Genomic DNA, 24834 nt, shown 5'->3' with positions numbered 1-24834 from the left:
GTGCTAGAATGGAAGGCCATCTCCATTTTGCAAAGACGACATATCACGGAATTGTTTCCTTTTAAATGAAAGAATTCCCATACTTTAGAGGAACGAGTGCATGCACTTCTGATAGTCTGAGGAGCCACTCGTGTTGCTACTAGTCGCCGGCGCCGCCATCTTTGTTTTGGGTCCGACGAATCGACGCACATATTTTGCGTCAACGAATTTTTGCGATGACGTCGACGCGTTGTCCCAGCCCTACATTCAAAGCTTTGTACATAGTTAACACAATTTTTTAATTAATACGGAATTTAACAGGTAGCCAATGTAATGATGATAAAATGGGGCTAATATGATCATATTTCTTGGTTCTTGTTAGCACTCTGGCTGCTGCATTTTGAACCAGTTGAAGTTTATTTATTGATCTTGCTGGACATCCTCCCAGTAATGCATTACAATAATCTAGTCTTGAGGTCATGAACGCATGAATTATTTTTTCGCATCAGCAACAGAGAGCATGTGCCTTAATTTAGCAATATTTCTTAGGTGGAAGAATGCTGTTCTACAAACATTTGTAATTTGATTTTCAAAGGACAGATTGGTATCAGATATAACACCAAAGTTCTTCGCTGTTGAAGATGATGTAACAGTACATCCATCGAGAGTCAAATTATATTGTAGTGGCTTATTTTTTGAGTTTTTTGGTCCAATAATTAGTACCTCTGTAGTGTCGGAAATTGAGTAGAAGCTGTGCTCTATTAGCAGCTACAGCTCAGTCCTCCATCTCTAGAGATATAAAGACAGAGAGAGGAACTCACACAGAGATCTGGATAAATAAATTACTATAACAGATCTTGAAATAAACAAACCTTGACATTTCATGAACTAGTGGGATCCAACAATTATTTGCAGTTTGCAGTTAGATTTTAGGCCTTGTCTGTTACAGGGCCACCTAAAAATTTAGTGGATTCACTACAATAATAATACTCCTTAAAAGAACAATACGGCCTCCATACTTTCAGTACTTGGGCCCTAATAGTTCTTAGAAGAACAACAGGGACTCCGCACTTTCAGTGCTTGGGCCCTAATGACACTTTTAATATTATTTTTGTTATAACCCACAGTCTGCTGAATGGTATTTTAAGCATGATAATAACATTTATGTGATAAATATAGCCATTTTATACTGTATTGAGTGCCCAATTCCTGTGGTCAAAAAGGGGGCAAGTGTTAACAGGTCACGATAATCATGTCATCATAACTTCATTCTCTCTTCCCATTTGTAATATCTGGCCACCTGAGTTTTATTATAGTGGCAATTTTTTTTTAACAATAAAATATAAAGACTCCTCTAAATCTTCTCTTTGAGAATGACATTAATACTTTGAAGCGCTCAGCTCTGTTATTGTGATCTGTAGTTTTTAAGAAGTTTTTATCAGGAACATTGACTCTATTTTAGATTTTGCCACAGCACTGCTTCTGAACATGCAATGGAATTAATTGCTGGATAATTAAATGACAAAGTTTAATTAGAGTAATTTACTGACACCCTTTCATCTTCTAAAATGGCTCTCAGTGGTGATTCAAGCAGGAAAAAGCTGAACAATGTTGGATATAGAGCTGAAATATATCACTTTGGATAGAGTCAGAATACTCTCACAATGAATAGGCCTACATAATATACATCAGATATGATTCATAATTTCAAAACATGATTTGAATATACTAAAGTATTTTTTCAGTACCGAAAACATCAAGAATGCTTTGACAGATGAAACATGAATCCAATAAAAACGTTTAAAAAAATATATCGTTCGTCAATCTTTTTTATTTAGTTTAATATTTATTAGGGTGGCCAGACGTCCTGTTTTTCCCTGGGACAGTGTCCGACTTATTCCTGTTAAAATCGTGTTTTGTCACTCATTTCCCCTCTCCCTATCAATAGACGTCCAGTTAGTGAACTGTTTGAAGAGTCAGTTTGAAAGAGCACACTGATGAAATTGCTTCTGGAAAAATGTCAAGGAAGCATGCATGTACATTTAATGAGTATCTTCAAAAAGAGTTTACATTTTTAAACAGGAGTCACAGATAGAGCCTAGGTGTGAGATTTGTGGAGCTTCATTGCCCATGGAGGCCACACCGACATCATGCAGCATGTTCATACAAAAAAGCATGTGGATGTTGCTAAAAGTATGCATGAGGAATCGTTCATACCCTCTGACATAAAAAGCAGTTTAATGCCCTGGTTGAAGCTGGTGAAATGCAAGCTGGTAATTTAATTTGTGCAGTGAGAAACTTTTATTCAGTATCGGTGGATTACCTCCAAAATTTGAGACGCTCATTGGAGAACACAGAAAATCTTGAGTGGAGCCTACTGAGAGACTTCCCAGAGTGGAAAGATAGCACCGAACACTTCTACTCCAGAATCCCCGCTCTCAGTTTGATTGACGAAACCATGCTCTTTAATGAGTGAGCTTGCGCAAAACATTGTCACCATGCAGCCAGCGAAAAGTACAAGGTGACAACACTTACAGATGCGGATGCACCCTCTATTTGCATTGAACTGCACCTAGGTAAGGATATGTCCATTTACATTTTTGCTGGGAGGGGGCTGTCCCATTTTCCACAAGCAGGAATCTGGTCACCCTAATATTTATATAAGAATAAAGGATGATTCTATGAGAAATGCTAACCAAAGTGTCCTTTAGCATTGCATAGAAAACAAAAAATATTTTATTTTCTGGCTTATTCTATAAACAGAATCCACATACGATCAGAAAAACATGACATTGTATACACTCTGTGGGTTTTGCGGTAAGTTTGGGGAAACAGAAATAATGAATCTTGTGTAATATTACATTTAGCTTTAAGCCTAGCTAAAATGCTTTTCTAGCCCTTAAATGCACAGGTTACATGGCGTGATTATGTTTTATAATGAAAAAGCTGCCAGTGCTGAAGAACTAATCCAGAGTATTTAAATTGAGTAACTGACCTCGATTAATCTAACCAAATTTGTAAAAAAAAATCATTTTACAGCATGTATTCTGTAATATGTAGTGGAATAAATTTTCAAGTAACCCTACCAATCCTGTTGGTGAATCACCTTTATTTATAAAATAAATAAATATATATATATATATATATATATATATATATATATATATATATATATATATATGCTCCTATATTTTATCTTTTTTCAAGGGCCATAATACTTATATTTATTATATTTATTAGGGCTGTCAATTGATTAAAACTTTGAATCAAATTCATTAAATGAAACACAGATTAATTAATCATATTAATCGCTATTAATTGCATTTATCCATATTTACACAGAAAGGCCCCTAAATAAATATGCAGGAACTCTGTGTAATAATCATAATAATTACAAATAATATTTGTTGTCTGTTCAGCTTTAGTTGCGCTGACTGCCCCCTGCTGACTGTGAAACTGAAGGTGGTACTTCCAGCTTGAATTGCTACATTGGTAGGAAAATTTCATATTTCAGCAGCCTTTTTGTTTAGAAGCCACAGGGGGATGACCTCGCTTCAACGTGGGCCCAGCTCTCAGCCCCTGCAAAGAGCTCCCTGCAGGAAGCTGACGGCTCCATCTCACGAACCACTACCAGGACCCAGAAGGCTCCCAAGCGAAATAAACCAAGGAGTGAGATGGCCACTATGGAGATGGTATCTAGACCACTCCATCCCCCGGTGGAGGGCCGGGAGGGAAATCTCGTGACGCAACCTGCCCGGGCCGCGGTGTCCACATTGCCAGGAAAAAGAGTGGTTCCCTCACTCCTTCGGTCACCTAACCGGTGTCCCCACACGGCGTCTCACGGCAGTCTGGCGCCAAACACTTACAGTCATGGCACCATGGACGCGGTCCCCTCGCCTCCACGCCCTCGACTGTATACTCTCGGCGGGCCGGTTCTGACAAGTCTAGAGGACGCCTCCATAGGGCCTCCTCCTCGGTCACTTTCTTGCCCCCAGCCAGGTACGCGGAGCAAGGTAAGTGATTTGAGTTTTTTGAGAACTGTTTCAGGACGCAACTTTGCTCCCGACATAATATTACCTGCTCCCCCGCTGCGAAGCCTCACCGGGTACGTCATACACGATCGTCCCCTTAGTGCCCCTTACTCAGAGCTTGGACACGTCCCTTACACTTCCAACCCGTTGCGCTGGCTGGCTAGGACCATCCGACATGGCGGCGCGATTTAGTTCGCCAGGCACTCGAACCCTACGACCCCCTTCAGGGACCAGGTAGTGAACCTGCAAGCGCTGCCCCGGGAGAAGTGCATGCTTTGCATACCTATGTGGACTGCACGCAGATCTTTAGCTGTTCTGAGCAGCTCCTTGTCTGCTTTGGTGGACAGCGGAAAGGGAACGGTGTCTCCAAACAGTGGCTATCCCATTGGGTCGTCGACCCCATCGCTTTGGCCTATCACACCCAGGCCATGCCCGCCCCCTTGCGGGTTCGAGCACATTTAATGAGAATTGTGGCATCCTCATGGGCACTGGCCAACGCCACCTCCCTAGCACAACTTATGTATTTTTTCTTTTTTTTTATTCTTCTATATATATTTTTATTCACATGTTTGATTATTTTGCTCTGTACATGCTGTAGCGCTTTGAGTCTGAGAAAGGCGCATTACAAATAAATTTATTATTATTATTATTCGGTCTTAATAATTGTTCTCAGTAAAATTGCTTTTTTTGTTTGTTAACTAAATGCAAAATACTTTGTTCAGCCAATGGTCTAGTCGATACAACTACTGATTTCTTGTTCAGTAAATAATCAATTATCAATACAAGGACTTTTATTCCATTACAATTTCATTTTTATATATGTTTTTTTTTATTACTTTTATATTAAGTTAACTACAATCTCTGCCTCCGTCAATACGTAAGACAACACAATCCCTGCAATACTTTGGTACAGACACAGTTAGACTACAACCCTTAACATACAAACCACTTTACATAAAAAGATGAGCTCTGAACATCACCACACAACAATTTATCAACGGCAAAAATAAAAATAAGCCTATAACATGAACTGCATAATGTATTCATGTTGCAATGCATGTTGGGAACTCGCAAAACAGCAACATTGTTCAAAATGAAATTGTTCAGACAACTCTGTTGTCTCTCTGACATGCGTATTTATATAGATGTAAAATAATGCACATTGCGTCGCATCTGTGACTCAAAGCCATATACTGAATAAAATATAATAGCATTTTGTACAGTGCAGCAATAGGCAATATTATTAACATGTAGGCTGAATAGGAACACATTGTGGTTTATCCTCATTTCAAGTGAACCCATATTTAATGCATATTTTACCTTGCATAGTTTTGTTCATGTTTTTTAGAGGATAATGGCCTGTACATATAAGCATCTGTCCAATTTGACTAGCCTTTACCAAATGACAGATGAATTTGTGCCCAAAATACTGTATATATTGATTGGACACAGCCATTGACATCAACAACTAAAGGTATTGGACCCGTTTTCTCCTCCCTTTTAAAAAATGTAAAAGCATACAATTCTATGATTACTTGTCTTTCATTATTTACATTCAGTTACATTCAGTTGTTTTTTCTCTGTGGTCTATGACCCTATAAGTACAGACCTGTGACACCTTTTAGGGTAGCAACCCACCAGTGAAAAACCACTGATTTAATTGTGATTTATATGTTTTATCTTAAATATGTTGACGATGGACCCATTATTAAGGTTTGTAGATGATCTCTTTGAAGAGGCCTTAAGTCCTTTCATGACTGTCGTAACTTAAGACTTTTTCAAAAGAGTGGTTCCAAACTATTGATAGCTGAGAATAGGCATTAGAGATTATGGTTGATTAACATATTTTAATATTTTCGGATGGCCTTGGGGCTGCAAATTCCATCCCCAAATCACATCTCTGGCATCTTTATATTATATTATAACGCCTTCCAAGTATTTTCAGTGTTCTTTGAAGCATCAGCATCTTTATTGATGTGTGGAGAAAAGCCCTTTTGTGATGTGAAAGGTATGTTGAGAGCTGTAATTTCCATTCCTTTTATCTCACGGAAACAATTTCTGAATAGGGATGAAGAAAATTACAGTGTGCAAAAGTTTTCCTCAAAATGAACAAACTGTAAGAAGAGAAGATTGTTCTGCCTCAGGACCCGGGACAGGTTTATCATTTCTGAGGCCCGAAACACAATTCAGTTTTTGCACTTTGTAGTGTTTTGTAAATTCTCATAAAAGTAATCTACATAAAATTACTAATTACCTCTCTTAATATTTTAATCAGATTAAATTACTGATTAATACAAAAAAAAATCCACTTAATGAATTCAAAATAATGTTTTGCATGTGTTGATTATGTGGTGCACACCATCCAGCTGTCCCAGAAATGGCAAAATGGAAAAAAAAAGTTTAATATTAAAATAGTGGTGGTGGCGTTGTGGACTAAAGCACATAACTGGCAATCAGAAGGTCACTGGTTCGATCCCCACAGCCACCACCATTGTGTCCTTGAGCAAGGCACTTAACTCCAGGTTGCTCCGGGGGGATTGTCCCTGTAATAAGTGCACTGTAAGTCACTTTGGATAAAAGTGTCTGCCAAATGCATAAATGTAAATAATTACTTTGTAATCAGATTAAACCTTGCATTGATACATAATGTGATTTAGAGCATTAGTCAGCATTGTAAACCAACAATGGATTTTGTATGCAATTTATTATTAGCCTTAAATTAGCTGACCTCAAAAAACAGTGGGGCATGCTCCAAGTATGTGTGTGGTTTGCAACGCCACTACTCAGGATAGAGGCAGTGGTGGCTTAGAAGGTTGGGGGTTCAAGCCCCAGCACCACCAAGATGCCGCTGTTGGGCCCTTGAGCAAGGCACTTAACTCCAGGTTGCTCCGGGGGGACTGTCCCTGTAATAAGTGCACTGTAAGTCGCTTTGGATAAAAGCGTCTGCCAAATGTCTGCCAAATTTATCATGCTCTTTCTCTCTGTTTCAGGTGACTTGAGTCATGAGGACTCTGGGTCAGCAGGAACATTTGTGGATGTGGCCTCACCATCCTCAGCTCATCTTTTGGGTGGCCTTCTCATGACAGACAAGAATCCAGTGTCTGTCGTCCAATCAGAGCTCACGGGCTCATCAAAGGGCAACAGAGAACAGCCTGCATTTTCCTCCATACTCACTTTGCAGGCCAGCACAGCTCAAAAATCTCCTAAACATGTAACATCAAAAGCCACTCCAGAGAGTCCCTTTACAAGAGACGATGAAACTCATCGATGGGCTTCTTTAGAGAGAGTGGAGTCGTCATTCGCCCTTCCGTCTTCTTCTGAACTGATCAGCAACCACTCTTCCAACTCAGGTTTGTTTCCCAGCTTGTTGAAATTGCTTTTCCCATCCTGAAGGGGAAGTCACAATGACTTTGTGTTCCATAAACGTCCATTCATTAGTGATGGGAAGATCGGATCATTTTTCTGACTTGTGTCTTTGAATCTCGTTCAGAAAAATGAACAAATCTTTATTCAAGTAATTTAATTTGTCATGGGACAGCTGCACAGGCTCTTCAGGAAACACAAATTATTAGTTCACCTGCCCACTGGGTCTTCAGATCTGAGTTTTACATTAGTTTGTCACGTGACCACTACTAAGATCAGCATAGAAGACAAGCGATTCAGTTGCGAGTGACAATTACTGGTCTTCCGTTCATTTCTTCAACTTTCATTCAGTATGTTGCTGTTGTTTGTATCGTTATCAATACATGTCATTGTGACAATAAATTACATTTTAAATACCAGAGATGGGAGCAAGTCACACATTTTCAAGTCACAAGCAAGTCTCAAGTCTTAACCATCAAGTCTCGAGTCAAGTCTCATGTGCAGTGCAGATAAATCAAGCAAGTCAAGTCGAGTCAACCCACAGTACTAAAATAACTAGAGGTTCATTTTTGAAATTATTATTTATTTTAGCTCTGAAAAGATGAACTTATACATATCTTTACATTCTTTTTTTTATATGAATTGTACAACAGTAATTTGTTATACAATATATATGTATATATTAGTTAATTGTGTTAATGAAACACTGTATTTTTATCGTGGGCACTTAAAAATACTATGACTACTTCTAGATACCTTATTATCCAAGTAATTTTTAGAATTAATCAATGCAGTCAGATTTTTACATCGATCTAACAAAAACGGCAGACGGGCTGAATGAAAATGCAAATTCGCTCTCTGATAGTTGGTGGTGCTTATGCTGCAGAAATATAGCTGTTACCCTAGTAACACCTGTACAAAACGCAGCCCTGCGCTTATAAACAATACTTTATTAGGCATTATACAGAGGTAATATGAAAAGAAAATGCCATCGAAACTTTTCTGAAGACAGTCAGTTCCCTTCAGAGTAAGGCTGCCCCACGATAGTCGACCAAACTTTAGTCAAAGTTTTGATTGGTCGGTTGGTTGTAGAAAAAACTCCACAGGAAACCGACGAACACCGGTATTACCACTGGTTGGACACTAGGTGCTATTATGGGGTAATTATTGTTAAACACTGTTAGGGTTAAGTCTACAGTCTAAAAATCTTGATATCAAACTTTGAACTTTTATTTGAACTAAAAATTCAAATGAAACTGGAAAAAAAACAAGTGCAATTAAAATATGTATTGTTCAACTTTTGAAAGATGTTTTTACAACAGTTGTCGACATCTCTGTCAAATAAGCTACTTCATCAGTGCATTCTCAACCGGTCGGGTATTTTGTTATCCGTGAAAATACATTATGTATGTGAATAAATTCATTTTGTTCCCTCCTTCACGATATACACACACACACACACACACACACACACCCATATATATATACTGTATTATATAAATTCGAGTCAGACTCGAGTCAAGTCATGTAACTCGAGCACCCCCACCTCTGTTAAAAACAAACAATGATTCATTATTTTCATGTATTTAAAGCAGGAAGATTTCACAAGATATTTTCTGCTAACTGTTAAATGATCTTAGATGACTATCAGTAAATTCAAAGGTAAATTCTGTAAGGCATACTTGATTTGGGTCTACAGTCCACATCAAGGATATAAGGACATAACTCATATTACAAAAGGATGCATCATGCTGTCAGGATCCTGCCTTCTGTGTGGTTTCTTGTTTATTCTTTATTGGCAGGATCCTGGTACTTATGTTCTGTTGTTTCCTCTCAGTCATTATGTCTGTTATGCTGTTTCTCCATGTGTTTCTCTGCCCGCTTGTTTCTGTCTTGTTTCCTGGATCCGCTCTATTGTTTCTCTGATATTCTGATCATTTGTTCCACCTGCCCTTCTCGCTTGCCCTCTTGATTTCTCCTACTTTATATTCCCTTTGTTTACTCTGTCTGTTGTTGGATCATTCCTCTTGTGTCCTAGACTCCTCCTGTGTTCCGGGCTTTCTCCTGTTTTCCCCTTGTTCAGTCGTGTGTTTACAGATAGTCTTGTTTTCCATTTGTTTTTCTAGTTTTTAGTTCTCTTACGAGAGGTTCTCTCGTATTGCGTAAGCTAGCTTACGCTACGGGAAAGATTCATCTTTTCTGAGATATTGAAGCCAAAAAATTATCCTTAATTTTGTATCATTTGTCAACTCAGTGCAGCAACTGCAGACCTTGAGCGGGCTAGCTAGCGAGCTCATTGGTTGCTCTGCGGCAACTGCTGCAGCCTATAGACGAACTGCAGCCTATAGGCGAACTCGCGTCCAATGAGAGGCGTCCGCGCGCTTACTGCATCAAAGCTGCTGCCATCTTGGATGACGAGGCGGAGGATAAGGGTTGCTGTTCCATCATGGCTTCGGACAGCGAGGAGTGGTCAGGCTCCCAAGCCTCCTCCTCGGCCCAGGAATCCAGAGGATTCGGTAGCAGCACACCTTTGCCCGCCCTCCGAGATGGTGGTCTAAACCGGTGCTCCCGTCTAGGCCTGCAGAACTACTTCCGCCTGTGTTGGCCGCGCCTATGCCACCGCCGGCCAAGCCACATCTGCTCTGCATTCCATGGCCGTCTTACAGATCCTCCAAGCGGACCTCCTTCGAGAATGGGATGAGAAAGGCGGACACCCAGAGGCTGTTTCAGATCTAAGGAGCGCGACAGACAACGCGCCGCTCTCTCCGTCCGGTCTCTTCGGTTCTGCGGTGAGTGGCATTGTTGACCGTTTCACAGAAGTCCAGAAAGCCACCCAAGCCATGAATCTCTTCCTGCCTCGTCGCGCTAGCTCCTCTGCATGCCGCCCATCCTGCACGAGCCTCTTCACAGCGCCCAGCTCAGCAAAGCCAGACTTTTCAGCGTCGACAGGGCGGCCGACAGACAGCCGCCGCAGACCGCCGCCCCCCCCGCGGGCCTCGGCCTAAGATTGCGTTGAAACCTGAGCAACCGAAGTCCTCCTAGCTTTGTTGAGAAAACAACGGCTCAGTCCCGCCGCAGCCGGGCAGCCGTCAAAGCTTCGCCCTCTGTCAGTCCCCTTCTCTCAGGCTACTGCAGTGATGGATTCAGCAGCCAACAAGCCGGTGATACTGCCCGCTTGCCTGCACTCAAACGCCGTTTTCACGGCGACCCAAAGAAATCTTGTAAAGAGCAAACATGCCTTATGTGTAGAAAATGTGCCCACAATCCAGTGTTCACCTCTACACACAAGCATTACACTTCCGTGTCCCGATCAGAGCCCACTCACATAAAGCGGACACAGCCCGCTCGAGTGTTAGAGTCAATAAACGCGCTCATGAATACATGCACGCGCCCATTCTCTGCCCGCTCTGTCACACGGCCAGCAAACACTTCTCTGTATGTAAGTCCCGTGCTCGTGACTATGCTCGCAAGCATCACTTAACAGATGTGACTCTTTCCCCATTCACCTCAATCGGAAGTCACTCACAGAACAGCCTGTCCCTGCTGTCTGGGAGCAGTCATGCATAAGCACAGTAAGCGCTCACACATTCTGTTCAGCTGCTGTGTGCGGCAATCAGGGCGATTTGGCCATTCACCCTCTAGCGTTACGCTTCAAAGCGTGGGAAGCTATCCCAGGATATCCAAATGGGTGTTAAGCACAATAAAACAGGGCTATTTGCTACAGTTCGATCGCCGCCTCCCCGCTTCAGAGCACGGCTCAAAACTATTGTGAACACGGAAGCAGCCTGCATGCTTCGCTCAGAAATAGCAAACCTTCTGTGCAAAAGGGCCATAGAGAAAGTGCCGCCTTAGCTGAGCGAGTCGGGTTTTACAGCCGTTATTTTCTTGTTCCCAAGAAAGACGGCGGCCTCAGACCAATATTAGATCTCAGGGTTTTGAACAAGGTGCTTGCAAAAAGACCGTTCAAAATGCTTACAATCAGGAAACTCCTCGCGCATACGCGCCAGGGGACTGGTTTATCTCTCTCGATCTGAAAGATGCCTATTTTCAGATTCAGATAAATCCCCGTCACAGGCCATTCTTGAGATTCGCCTTCGACGGCCAGGTTTATCAATACACCGTCCTTCCGTTCGGCCTGTCCTTAGCACCCCGTACTTTCACGAAGTGCATGGATGCGGCGCTCGCACCCCTGCGGAGTCAGGGCTTGCGAATTCTGAACTATTTGGACGACTGGCTGATTATGGCACAGTCATATACGGAGCTTCTGTCTCACAGAACAGTTCTCCTCAGCTATCTGAACAGTTTGGGTCTTGCAGTTAATTGGACCAAGAGCTGACTACAGCCCAGTCAGGCAGTTTCCTTCCTTGGAATAGAACTAGACTCCGTGGCAATGATGGCTCGCTTATCTACACAGCACGCGCGCCGTGTTCAGCGACTAGCCGCGTCCTTTCAGATGAACAGCCTCACGCCTCTGAAAAAATTTCAGAGAGTGCTAGGTTACATGGCCTCAGCCGCAGCAGTACTTCAGCTGGGTTTACTGCGCATGCGCCTGCTTCAGCATTGGCTAAACACCCGCGCGTCTCGCCGGGCTTGGGCCACAGGCCGCCAGCCGATCAAGGTGACTCAGACCTGTATTTCAGCTCTGCAGCCCTGGACAGTGGCCGAATGGTATCAGCGGGGAGTGACGATGGGAGCTGTATCTCGCCGAAAGTCATCTCGACAGACGCGCCCAACACGGGTTGGGGCGCGGTCTCGCGAGGGCTCTCCGTTTTTTTTTTTTTTGGCCTATGGTCAGTTCAGGAAAAGCTCCTTCACATAAATTGTCTGGAAATGATAGCGATCGAGTACGCGCTTGTGCGCTTTCTCCCGGTCATTCAGGGTCACCACGTCCTGGTCCGTTCGGACAACAGATCCTAGGTATCCTACCTAAACCGCCAGGGCGGTGTCAGATCCAGGAACCTCTTCCATCTGACCTAAACGCATACTGAGTTGGTCCCAGTGCCACCTGCGCTCTCTGGAGGGCTGACGCACGTGCCAGGCCACCTGAACAGACTGTCCAGAGACAATATTCCCCCAGGGGAATGGTCCCTGCACGCTCAATCAGTCCAGAAGTTATGGCGCATATTCGGCAGAGCAGAGATGGACCTCTTTGCGTCAGAAGAGAACTCTCACTGCCCAATATTTTTCTCGGAGCGAGGACGCCGCTGGCCCAGGACTGGCCCAACCGCCCGCTTTACGCCTTCCCTCCCGTCTCGCTATTGCCACAGGTAATGCAGAGGATCAGGGAAACGCATCACTCGGTGCTCCTCATAGCCCCGCGTTGGGAGAATCAGACATGGTTCCCGGAGCTTACGCAGCTGTCACTGACAGCGCCGTGGCCCATCCCAGTGAGAGCAGATCTCCTCTCTCAAGCTCGCGGCACGATCTGGCATCCCCACCCAGAGCGCTGGGCGCTGCACGTCTGCAGTTGCTGCACTGCGTTGACAAATGATACAAAAAAAAACGAGCTGGTCATCCGCTTCCTCAGGGGAGCTAGAAGGATGAACCCCCCGCGCCCCCCATCGGTTCCTATCTGGGATCTTTCTATAGTTCTCGAAACTATGAAAGCCCCCCCTTTCGAACCGCTTCAATCCGTGGATTTGAAATACCTTTCACTCAAAACCGTTTTCTGACTGCCCTGTCATCAGTCAAACGTGTGGGAGACCTTCACGCACTGTCTGTCAGCGCTGCGTGTCTTGAGTTTGGACCAAGTGACCCCAAGGTCATTTTAAAGCCTAGACACGGCTATGTTCCCAAGGTGATCGGTACTCCTTTCAGAGCACAAGTCATTTCCCTATCGGCGCTGCCAGCATCCGATAGCGAACGCGACGCCAATCTCCTTTGCCCAGTCAGAGCACTGAGATTGTATACTGCGCGCTCCGCCTCTTTCAGATGCTCTGAGCAGCTTTTCGTTTCATTCGGAGGGCGCACCAAAGGTCTCGCCGCCTCCAAACAGACACTGTCTAGATGGATAGTGGACGCTATTGCTGCCGCATACGCGTCAAAAGACCTGCCATGCCCGTTGGGCATTAGGGCTCACTCCACTAGAGGCATGGCCTCATCGTGAGCATGGTCCAGCGGGATTTCCATTCACGACATATGTGTGGCAGCGGGCTGGGCTTCCCCTCCACCTTTGTCAGATTTTACAATCTGGAAGTGCCCGCCCTGCAGGCAAAACTACTAGCGGTTTAATACGCTACAGCTCCCCTGGTGAGCTGCACTGATGGGACTCATTCCACACAGACCAGCACCGCTGCTCTGTCGTTCCTTCCCACAATGTGCTTATGTATTACACACACACTGGCCCGCACTCTTGCCGGCCAAATATTATTTCCCCACTCACAAGGGCTCCCTGGGTCCCCCACCCCGGGGCTCATGCAGTGGATGCTTGAGCGCGACGGCGTTGACAATGGGTTCCCGTAGCGTAAGCTAGCTTACGCAATACGAGAGAACCTCTCGTGAAGAGAACGAATCGGTTACCTAACGTAACCTCGGTTCTCTCTAGACGAGGAACGAGTATTGCGTAGCCGGCCGTGCTTTCAGCGCAATCCAGCTGACTTTCGCTTCATTCAATGAAAACCAGGGTTCCAGCCTACGAACTACGCTTATATGCACTCTAGCCACGCCCATTTTGGCGGGCTTTGATGCAGTAAGCGCGCGGACGCCTCTCATTGGACGCGAGTTCACCCAAGTTCGTCTATAGGCTGCAGCAGTTGCCGCAGAGCAACCAATGAGCTTGCTAGCTAGCCCGCTCAAGGTCTGCAGTTGCTGCACTGCGTTGACAAATGATACAAAATTAAGGATAATTTTTTGGCTTCAATATCTCAGAAAAGATGAATCTTTCCCGTAGCGTAAGCTAGCTTATGCAATACTCGTTCCCTCGTCTAGAGAGAACCGAGGTTACGTTAGGTAACCGATTCGTTCTCTGTCTAGTTTTTTGTTACAGTTTTCCCTCTCATGGGTTGTTTTGTTTTCTTCCCAGTTTTTGTATTTTGAGTTTGTTTACCCCTTTAATAGTTTTTTTTAATGTATTTTTTTATTTAGTCTGTGTTTGGGTTCTCCTTGTTTAAACCTGACAGGATGATACAACCAGATTGTTTAACCAAAAAACCTTTTTCTCTGTGGGGCTGTTCCAGTCTGGCAGCCTCCCAATCTATGCCTAGCACCGTCCCTACTTCATTGGACATGCCTGCTTTAAACAGGCTGTCTGGAAGAAACAGGAGGAAGAGGCAGAGGAAATTGTCCTCCATTGAGTTGGCTGACTGCCCAGAGGCGTCCGGCGAGCCCGGCATTGACCGCCAGTAGGTGTCCACCATTGACCATCCATCAAACCCGCCGTTGACCGCCTGCACCACAGCAGCATGACTGTAGGTGTCCCGCACCGCTGTAGCTCGGCCGGAAGCATCCCACACACTGCAGATCTCACACCGGAGGCGACTGTCAAGCCCACTGGAAGCGTCCCATGCCACGGTAGCTCACCAGGAGGAGTCCCATGCCACTGCAGCTCACCAGGAGGCATCCCATGCCACTGCAGGTTGCCAGGAGGCGCCCTCGTCCAGCCTGCCGTTGACCGCACAGAGGCGTCCATCCTCGCCACAGCAGCTCGCCTCCCTTCCTTAATGCTGTTCTGGAGCCACCTCCCTGACCTCCTGACCACACCCCCTTCCTCAAGCCTCCTCCCAGACTGCTGGACCCCGCTCCCTTTCTGAAGCCTCTGCCCTGGCTGCCGGACCTCACCTCCTTCCTCGAGCCTCCTCCCAGGCCGCTGGACCCTGCCCCCTTTCTCAAGCCTCTGCCCTGGCTGCCGGACCTCACCTCCTTCCTCGAGCCTCCTCCCAGGCCGCTGGACCCCGCCCCCTTTCTGAAGCCTCTGCCCTGGCTGCTGGACCTCAGCCCCTTTCTCAAACCTCTTCTTCATTAAATATTATTTATATTGTCAAGCCGGTTCTTGCCTCCTCCTTTCCCTTTTACCTTGATACACAGACTTTTTAAGAGGCGTAAATTAAATATGATAATTGATCTTATCTATATTTTAAATAATAATTCTAAACAAACAAGAAAAGTGATAGCATATTTAATTCATGCATGTATTATTTTATAAAATGCTACTTATTACAACAAAATTGTGTATCTTTAACTACACATTGTCATATAAACAAGCAGTCAGTAACACAGGTCTGAAGTACGTAACATAACAGTAACATTTCTAGAGACAGTTGTGTTATGTAGTCTTATGTTGTGTTTCAGGCTTGTAAGACTTCAACAGTTCTTATTTCATTTTGAGTTGGAGATTCATAACTTGCACATCAGTATACAAATAATTCAGTAACTTCTCTGACTGATGTGTAAGTGTTTTTGATTCACTAAAAAAGAACCCGCTTATAAGAGCCATTTCTTTGAGAATACTGGAAGGGACGTATGTTCTGTGCTGTATAGATTCAAAAGAGCTGGCTTATAAGAGTCACAGGTTTGGTCATTTCTGATATGCAGATTTGTTTAGTGAAATTACATTTGACTAGGGCGACCAGATTCCTGCTTGTGGAAAACGGGACAGCCCCTTCCCAGCAAAAATGTAATTGACGTTTCCTTACATAGGCGCAGATCAATGCGAAATAGAGGGTGCGTCCGCATCTGTAACTGTTGTCACCTTGTACTTTTCTTTAGCAGCAATGTTTCTCAGTGTGCGCTTGACTTTCAAGAGTTTATCGTAAAATGTAGAGCAGTCCAGTCTAAAATGAAGACACACAAATGCATTGTGTTCATGACTGTTACACTGAGTCGAGATCTATCTGGTGTCCATGCTGCATTCTTTAATGAGAACACACGCTCCACAGATGCAGATGTCCCATGCAGGCATAAAACAAATTCCACAACCTTGGCTAAGACTCTGAAGTTGATGGTCTTGCTCTCCAGCTCATGAAAAATATCTGTCCATCTCTCAGACATGGCCATCTTGTTCATGTTCCACTCAGTAATGCGACAAGTGACAATGTTAATGTTCTATGTAACTATTGCGTATTACAGTTCAAACAAATGTTGTATCCTGATTATGTAACACCGTTTCATTACCTTCATCGTCAACATCATTACCATCACCACCGTCATTACCGTCACCATCTTGACTACCATTAACATCACAATCAGCATCACCACCACGATTATTACCATCATCATCAAGACCACCATCATCTTTTAATCATCATGCTAATCACCATCACCACCATCATTACCATTTCCATCTCCATCATCTTTAATGCCATTTATAATTACCATCATCATTATCATCATCTTCACCATTTGTTCCACCATCATCATAATAATCGCCACCATTGTCTTTGGTAGTATAACCATTGTAACCATCATTTCAATCAGCATCATCCCCACCATCATATTTATCACCATCATTACCATCGTCATCATCATTATTACCCACAATAATTTTTTTCAACTTTTCAGCCACAATCATCTTTATCACCACCATCATTTTTATCATCACCAGCACCACTATTGATGGTGATAAAAATGATCATGTAACAATGATAATGATAAAGGTTATGGTGGTAATGATCATTACCACCATAACCTTTATCATTATCATTGTTACATGATAATTTTTATCACCATCAATCATCATTTCCATCACCATCTTCTTTATAACCATCAGCACAACCATCATCACCACCATCATTACCATTGTGATCACCATCATCAGCATTACCCACCATCATCTTTTTCAACATTTTTAACCGCAATCATCTTTATCACCATCATTACCATCACCATCATTACAACATCATCACCAACATCATCTTTATCACCATCATCTTTATCACCAGTATTGTCAGCACCATCATCTTTATCACCATCATTACCATCATTACACCATCATCATCTTTATCGCCATCACCATCATCTTTATTACCATTGGCAACCTCAACATCATCTTTATCACCAGTATTGTCAGCACCATCATCATCAACGTCATCATTATAACTATCATTGCCACCATTATCAGCACCATCATCACTATTGTTATCATAAATCATTATCACCATTACAGTATATTTATCACCAACAGCATTATTTCAAAGACAATCAACATCATCATCATAACATCACAATCTTAAGCACTTACAGTCTCTTTTTCACCTTCTTCTCTAAAAGTGTTGTGTTGTTGCAGAGTGGATATCTAAACTGTTGTCATCTGAGTCTACATCCAAAGCTGCCGACCTTCACCGTAATTCCAACAAATATTCACCTGATCATAGAAACAATACTGCACCCAACAGAACTTCAGCTACAAATGTGGACACACAACGAGAACAAGCAGAGGTCACGACCATTGCTGCATCTCAACCTACAATGTTTACCAGAAATACTGTTACCACCTCCACAACCAGCACCCCCGCTACTACATTCACAGAGCTGACCAGCACTACCCATTCAACCAGTGCTAAACAAAACTCTAAAAAAACTAAAACACTTATCAGAACTACAACCACACTCCAAGAATCTTCAAAAGCAACACCTAGAATGCTGTCTCCCTCAACCTCACAAAGTGCTAACACCACCCCGTCAAGAAGCACATTAGCCTTTCAAAGACCTGCTGCCACTGAAGCAATGTTGTTCAGGTGTATCATCACTGACAGGATGTGGATAAAGACAGGTGGGATTGCTCAATTCAGATAGTGAAGCCATCATTACAAAATGACTGATAACTGCTGTAATTTTAGTGGGTGCAAATAGGTATTCAGTATGCAACTCCCTTACAAAATTCCCTTACAAAGATTTACCATGGTAACCATAGTTTTCACCAAAATATAATAGTTCCTAGAGTTATTATTACCTACAATAAAACTGTGTTATCCCCTGCTGGTAGATGCCATAACTACAGTATTACAGTATGCTGATAAACAGCATGTTTCTCTCCATTGACGACCATTCAAAAGTAGCAGTGTATTCTGAAGAAATATATTTTTTAAAAGTATCATTTGAAAATTAAATGAAATTGCATTACAGTAGATGATTCACCAGTGACCTTGTTTTAGGGCTTTAAACTGCATGAAAAGAAATGCATCTGTAAAAACTAACCAGTCAAACATTGACTCCCTTGCACTATGCTATTCGTGTGGATTATGCTGTTGTAATAACTGTAGTACCTGTGGTGTTTTGGGCAAAAACTATGGTAACAATGTTTATGTTTTGTAAGAGTCCTGATTAAAAGGTTTCAATTGATTAGATTGGAAACGTAAAATATAGAACGTTAAAGGTGGAGTAAGCGATTCCTGAGAAAGACTGTTGATATTTGAACTCAACAGCCAAACAAACACACCTCTCCCTTCAGTGCTCCTTCAGAAGCCGCCCCCACATTCATGCACGTGCAATAGTATTGTGTGGATCAGTCCAATCCACTTTGTTAATTTTTCTATTTAGAGAGCCAGTGCTGAATACAAACACCAGATTTGTTTCAATGCACACGCATATCTGTGGAAATTGACAAAATGTGTATTGGATTAAAATGACTTACTCCACCTTTAAGTTCTTCACAGTTTCACATATTTAACATTTGACAAGCTCTTTGATTAATTAACTCTTTTATTTTGTACAGTGCTGTCCATACAGTTACGGAGTCGTCGTCTAGACAGCATTTTGAAGCAGAATCTCCCTAGAGGATTTACCCAAGCGCTGAAGAAGGCCTTGAATGACAGCACAGTTCAGGCTAAGGTTTGAATGTTAAACTCATTATACATGTTTCAGATTGTGACGGGGCAGAGGGTGGCATTCAAACAGTAGGGCCATCCTACTGAACGTACAAGTGCCTCCTGGCCCCGACTATAACCGTTTTCATGATTAGCTGATAAGGGCTTGTTGTAGGGCTGCACAATTATAGCAAAACATTTTGGCTCTTGATATTGTAATCGTGATTATTAATGTTAATTACAATTTTTAATAACCCTGATGTCACAATGTAAGCAACCGTGTGGTTCTTCAGAGTAGCAGATTTCAATGGTGGATATGAGCTGCGATCCAGTTTCTTTTAAGCATTATATTGTATTGTATTTTATTTTGTAATAATGTTTGGGGAGGTAAGGCAAATGAAAATGATTGTAAATTGATATATATGGTATAGAATAAATTGAATTATTGCTAAATTACTGCTTAAATTATTAGTTAATGTACAGTAAATAATATGGCATATTCAATATTCAAACGTATTAACAGCTTATTTAAATCGACCAAGTTACTGCGTTTAGTAGGCCCTTAGGTGGCTAGACAGGAGACCATTCATCCCGATAGATTTTCAATGGTGATCTTGTTCATGTAAGATCATTTTTAGATCATTTTTGGCCTCATTGGTTGAACTTTGGAAATTAAAAACACTCATTTGCGATCGGAGTTTGTGTGATTCGTGAAAATGTTAAACCTACCAATAGCAGCTGCGTGGCAAATGAGTCTTATAAGAGCAGACATGTTAACAATGACGGTGATTCATGAAATATGCCATTCATGCCATATTATTTATGTTGGCTACACTTCCAAAACACACTTTGAACTCCCATTACAATGACTGCTGTCACTCTCTGCAGGTTTACACTGTTTGAGATCTGCTTTTCGACACGAGCGCAGCGACGCTCCACACAATGTTCTGCACTTTCGCGAATGCTCTCTTTAAAAACAAAGGTGTCTAACCTGCGTAATAAATAGATTATTACACCGCGTCTGTGCCTTGATTTGAAATCTACATTCAAAGCGAGTGGTGCAGTATGCAATGAATCCAAAATAATTACAAAGTGCTTTTCGCTCTTGTTCTACAGCTGAGCGAACAGAGCAAGAACATAAAGCAAGCATCTGGGCATTCAGATGGTTTAAAACTTGCGCATTAGGATCAGTTGTCTTTACAGATAGGACGGAGGACTAATCCAAGCGGCTCTGATTGGCCATTGCCATTTCATTGTTAGTGTTAGTGATTGGTTAGAATCCTCAACCGCTGCAAAAACATGTTGTAAATAGAAACCATTGACGCAACAGGATCAGACTTAAATTGAATGCTGTAATTGTCAGTTTTCACGATTACATAACCGTGGCAGCCGTAATCCTAATCATTAGTTTTTGATGAATTGTGCAGCCCTAGCTTGTTGTGCCTTTTTTATCAGTGGAGACGGTTGGTATGGATATAGCTGTGCCTTGGATGACCAATGGCCCATTAAACAAATTTGGTGCTCGGGCAGGCCTTTGTGGGCTGATGTGGTAGCGGCGCCATTGCGGAAGGAATGGCTTGAGTATTGTTTTGCTGAGATGCCGATTTGAGCCGTACAGATTTTGAACCAGAATCGGGAAACTGCTTGAATGTTGTCATTGACGAAGAGTGGATCAAGAGGGGATTTGGTTTTGGACCCTCTGTAATGGAGATAGTGTGCTATAGATTGGAAGTGCTGGATGGGAGTTGACAGATTGAAGAATAACATTTTATGCCCTCTTTGTTGATCTTATTTACTTAAATTATGTACTCTTCTGCGTATCTTGTATCCTACTGATGTAAGGTTCACATGGCGATTCGAACAGGTAAGCCCAGCCTGCATTCGAATTGGGGTCCTCCCATGTTCAAACAGACGAGCACTCACTGCACCAGCACTCACTGTGATTTGAACGGGTGACCTCGCGGCCTGGACGTGGTGACTCTTGATGTATTCGAATGATAGAGCCTGTTCTGCATTCAAATGAAGTGATTAATGTTGCTTTAAAACAAGAGACCGCCCCTTTTTTTGCAATATGAACAGGCTGAATCCTCGAGCACGGACCATACTTCATTCAGTGGGAGAACATACGATACATGTGAGAGTGGTTCATGCTGTATTTTTCTGAGTTTGCTCAGTGCTGCGAGCAGCTGAATCTGCAGGTGTGGTCCCACACAACTTTCGACAGTAAAACATTTTCATTATTGTGTAAGTGCTATATGCTGCATTTTAAAAGAACCACATGCCATTTAACAGGAAGAGTCAGTGCTTTTGTGTGAAAAGCTTGCGCTGCATCTCGAGTCCCGAGATGGGTATGGCGCGACAGCACATACCGTGTGTTCATCACCTCTTTCTGCAGTCAGACATTCAATCCTTAGTCAGACCTCTGTTTTCTGCAGGAGTCCCCCTACAGCTGGTGTTCAGATGCGTCATGGTCACTACAGACACCTCCAAACTGGGTTGGGGTGCCATGTGCAATGGGCACGCAGCCCATTGCACATGGCAATGCCTACGTTGGCACGTCAACTGCCTAGAGTTGTTGGCTGTAATTCTTGCACTGCAGAGGTCTCTCCCATTGATCCAGGTTAAGCACATTTTGATCCATTAAGACATACAAACATAAATAGCTAAGGCAGCGTACGCTCTCGTCACATGTCACAACTTGCACGCCATCATCTCTTTTGGAGTCAGTCGCTGTACGCCACTCATATCCTGGGCAGCCTTAACATGGCAGAGCACACTCAGCGGAGAGTGGAGGCTCCACCCCCCCAGGTGGACCTGTTTGCTTCCCAAAAGACCTCCCACTGTCCGATCTGGTACTCCCTAATGGAGGCGTTCCTCGGGACAGATGCGCTGACACACAGCTGACCCAGGAGGCTGCACAAATGTGCATTTCTCCCAGTGAGCCTACTTGCACAGTTGCTGTACAAGGCCAGAGAAGACGAGGAACAAGTCACCCTAGTGGACCCTAGTCACCCACTTGGACATGTTTTTCGGATCTTACGCTTCTCGCATAAGGCCTTTTGGGCCTTCAGAGACCCCCCTTCGAGCTGTTAGAGTCAGTCGAGGTTAGAGCCCTCTCCTTGAAGACGACCCTCCTTATTGCGCTCACTTCCATCAAGTGGGTTGGGGACCTGCGACTGTTCACTTGCCTGGAGTTAACGCATAATAATATCAAGAAAATTTACATCAAGAAACTGTAAAATCCTGAAACATTTATTTTTGTAAAAAAAAATGGCTGAATACTATAGGAAGGTTAACACTAAAATCTTTATCTTTTGTTTTTGTGCTTTTTCTTGTCTGTAACTTGTGTTTAAATTTAACAAAAAAATGCCTTCGGTAGGCAATTTGCAAAAAATATTTTATTTGGTACAAAGTGAAGGTATGAGGTCAATTTGCAGCAAAAAAAAAACAATTCCACAAATTATTGTCAGAAGTTTCTTCAGTAGTGGGGAACCTGCTGCAATTGCCAATACTGTATATCTATATTACTTCAATATGCATAAACTGTATATAAAATATATAATTATGAAACTTTAATATCTTTCTTAGATTGAGAGAATCTCCAGCACTCCGGACGTGACGGTTGGTTACTATGTGATGGGTGGAGGAATGGTGTACACTTCCTCAGTAGTGGTGGAGGCTCTGACTGTCTATGGAGTTGAGAGATTAATGGCGGACATCCGGCAGTTTGTGCCGCTGGTGCAAGTCATTCCCATCCCAGCAGTCCCCTGGAGATCCAGCCCTGCCATCTCACTCATGCTGAAGACAGGTCAGACTAAAATGTTAATGCTGCTGCTCAGTATTTAAGTAATTAAATAGAAGTATTCTCAGTAAACCCAATAATTACATAAATATATACTATATAAAATATAGGTTTCAAACTATACATAAAAAAGACAGAGAAAATCACCATAAGAATCAAAGCCACTCACAGTAAACAAGTCCCAATACATATGAATCAGACATGTAATGCTAAATACCATGCTGGCCATTTTTATTTGACAATAACCATATTTTATTTTTTATTAGACTTTCAAAAGTAGCCAAAAGCATCTTCTTTGCAACTCCGTGCAAATAGTGGCTGATACTATTTACACCCCTAATTAAATACTAACATAAACTACAGTGGCATCACTGCAGTGTGTTTATTGTGTTTAGAGTCTCACAGACCCCTTACACCAACCCCTTCCCCTAACCATAAACTTCCCATAAAAAAAATATATAATTTTTTATACAGTAACCATAGTATCACCTAGTAACCACAAAATTAAACATGGTTACTATATTAACACCCTATTACTGTAGTAGCACAATGTTTTATTGCATTTAATTTATGGCTTCTGCAAAAACAAAATATGGTTACTGCAATATTATTATAGTAAAACTATGGTCAGTTTTACCCAGATCCAACGGGGTTTCTCTCAACTCCACCACTGTCACATGACTAAATCACTGCAAAGAAATCAACCTTTATGTTCATTAGTATGTATTATTATAAGTAGTATTAAAGGAATTATGAAGAGTGGAAACAGGAAACAGGATGGGAAATTGGGACAAAATGAGGAATCAAACCCAGTTCAGCCCTTGTGAACATTCCTGTTGGTTTATTAATGTAGTCCTTGAATATTGGTGGAGCAAGACAAGAAAAAAAACTAGAGCTGTCAGTCGATTAAAATTTTAATCTGATTAAAGTTGCTGTAAGTGATTTTAGTATTCTCAATAATCCGCTTCAAATGTGAACAAGCAAAATGACTGAGAGGTAAAAAGCGTCAAAGTCCGCAAACACATCTACAGCAACATCTACAGAGTCTGCAGCTGTCTCAGAGACCTATGAGGTATCTCAGGACACTTATTTCATTAATATCTTCAAGGTTGTAGGAACATTTGCATACTTTTCCAAGCACATTTAATTATGTGCCTTATTAATTGATCATATTAATCGCAATTTATTACATATCAATATTTACTGTGAAAGGCCCCTAAATAAAGGTTAATTAGAATATAGTAATTAAAATAATTTGAAATATAATATATAATAATTAGTATAATTCAGACAATTCAAAAACATATGTATTTTTATTGTTGGTCTATGTACTCATGCGTCAGACGGATGCTTTCGGATCGCTTTACTTTGGTTGCATCACATCTAACTAGTTTTCAGCACCTCTAGTTTTAAAAGCTGTGCTTTCAGGATGATGTGTCAAGTTAAACGTTGTTTGAAAATTTGAAAATGCGTCTCGAAATTCCAGCTCGGCCTAGCAGTCTTTGTGCGCAAAAGCACGTCTGAGCTAAGCTGCCTGTACAGCTGGAGCGCTGACTGCCCCCTACTGCATTAGTCTGGTACATCAAGCTTGAATTGAATTCCATATGTAACAGGAGCCAGCTGGTAGATAGCTGTGCAGTGTGTTGACGGTAGGGGCTGTAGCCTTTAGCCTCCTTGTTAGAGCACCCGCCTCCCACACCGGAGACCTAGGTTCGAGTCCCGTACGGAGCGGGTAGAACAAGAGCGTCACACATATTATTAAGGAATTTATGTGCCCTAAAAATACATCTGCAAATCTAATAAGATACACCTAAAAAACAAATTGGGCTAAAATGCAAAATGATGAAACCTATTTAATATTTGCAATAAAATCTTAAGAGCTTGCTTATAAACAGTTTCAACAGGCTTGAGGATGAACTTA

At 42.4% G+C, this 24834-nt stretch overlaps 1 protein-coding gene across 1 annotated transcript in view; it reads left to right on the top strand.

The window, feature by feature from the left end:
- LOC127661362 (UPF0606 protein KIAA1549L-like) overlaps positions 1-24834 on the top strand; it is a 127702-nt gene that overhangs the window by 13450 nt on the left and 89418 nt on the right. The window contains 4 exon segments of the mRNA XM_052152010.1: positions 7001-7360; positions 17593-18078; positions 19021-19136; positions 22700-22919. Of these exon segments, the coding sequence (XP_052007970.1) occupies positions 7001-7360; positions 17593-18078; positions 19021-19136; positions 22700-22919 (1182 nt within the window).

This window comes from Xyrauchen texanus, chromosome 21 (genome assembly GCF_025860055.1).
Source record: "Xyrauchen texanus isolate HMW12.3.18 chromosome 21, RBS_HiC_50CHRs, whole genome shotgun sequence".
Lineage (NCBI taxonomy): Eukaryota > Metazoa > Chordata > Actinopteri > Cypriniformes > Catostomidae > Xyrauchen > Xyrauchen texanus.
Note: the sequence above shows the minus strand (reverse complement) of the source record. Positions and strands in the feature narration are given on the sequence as shown.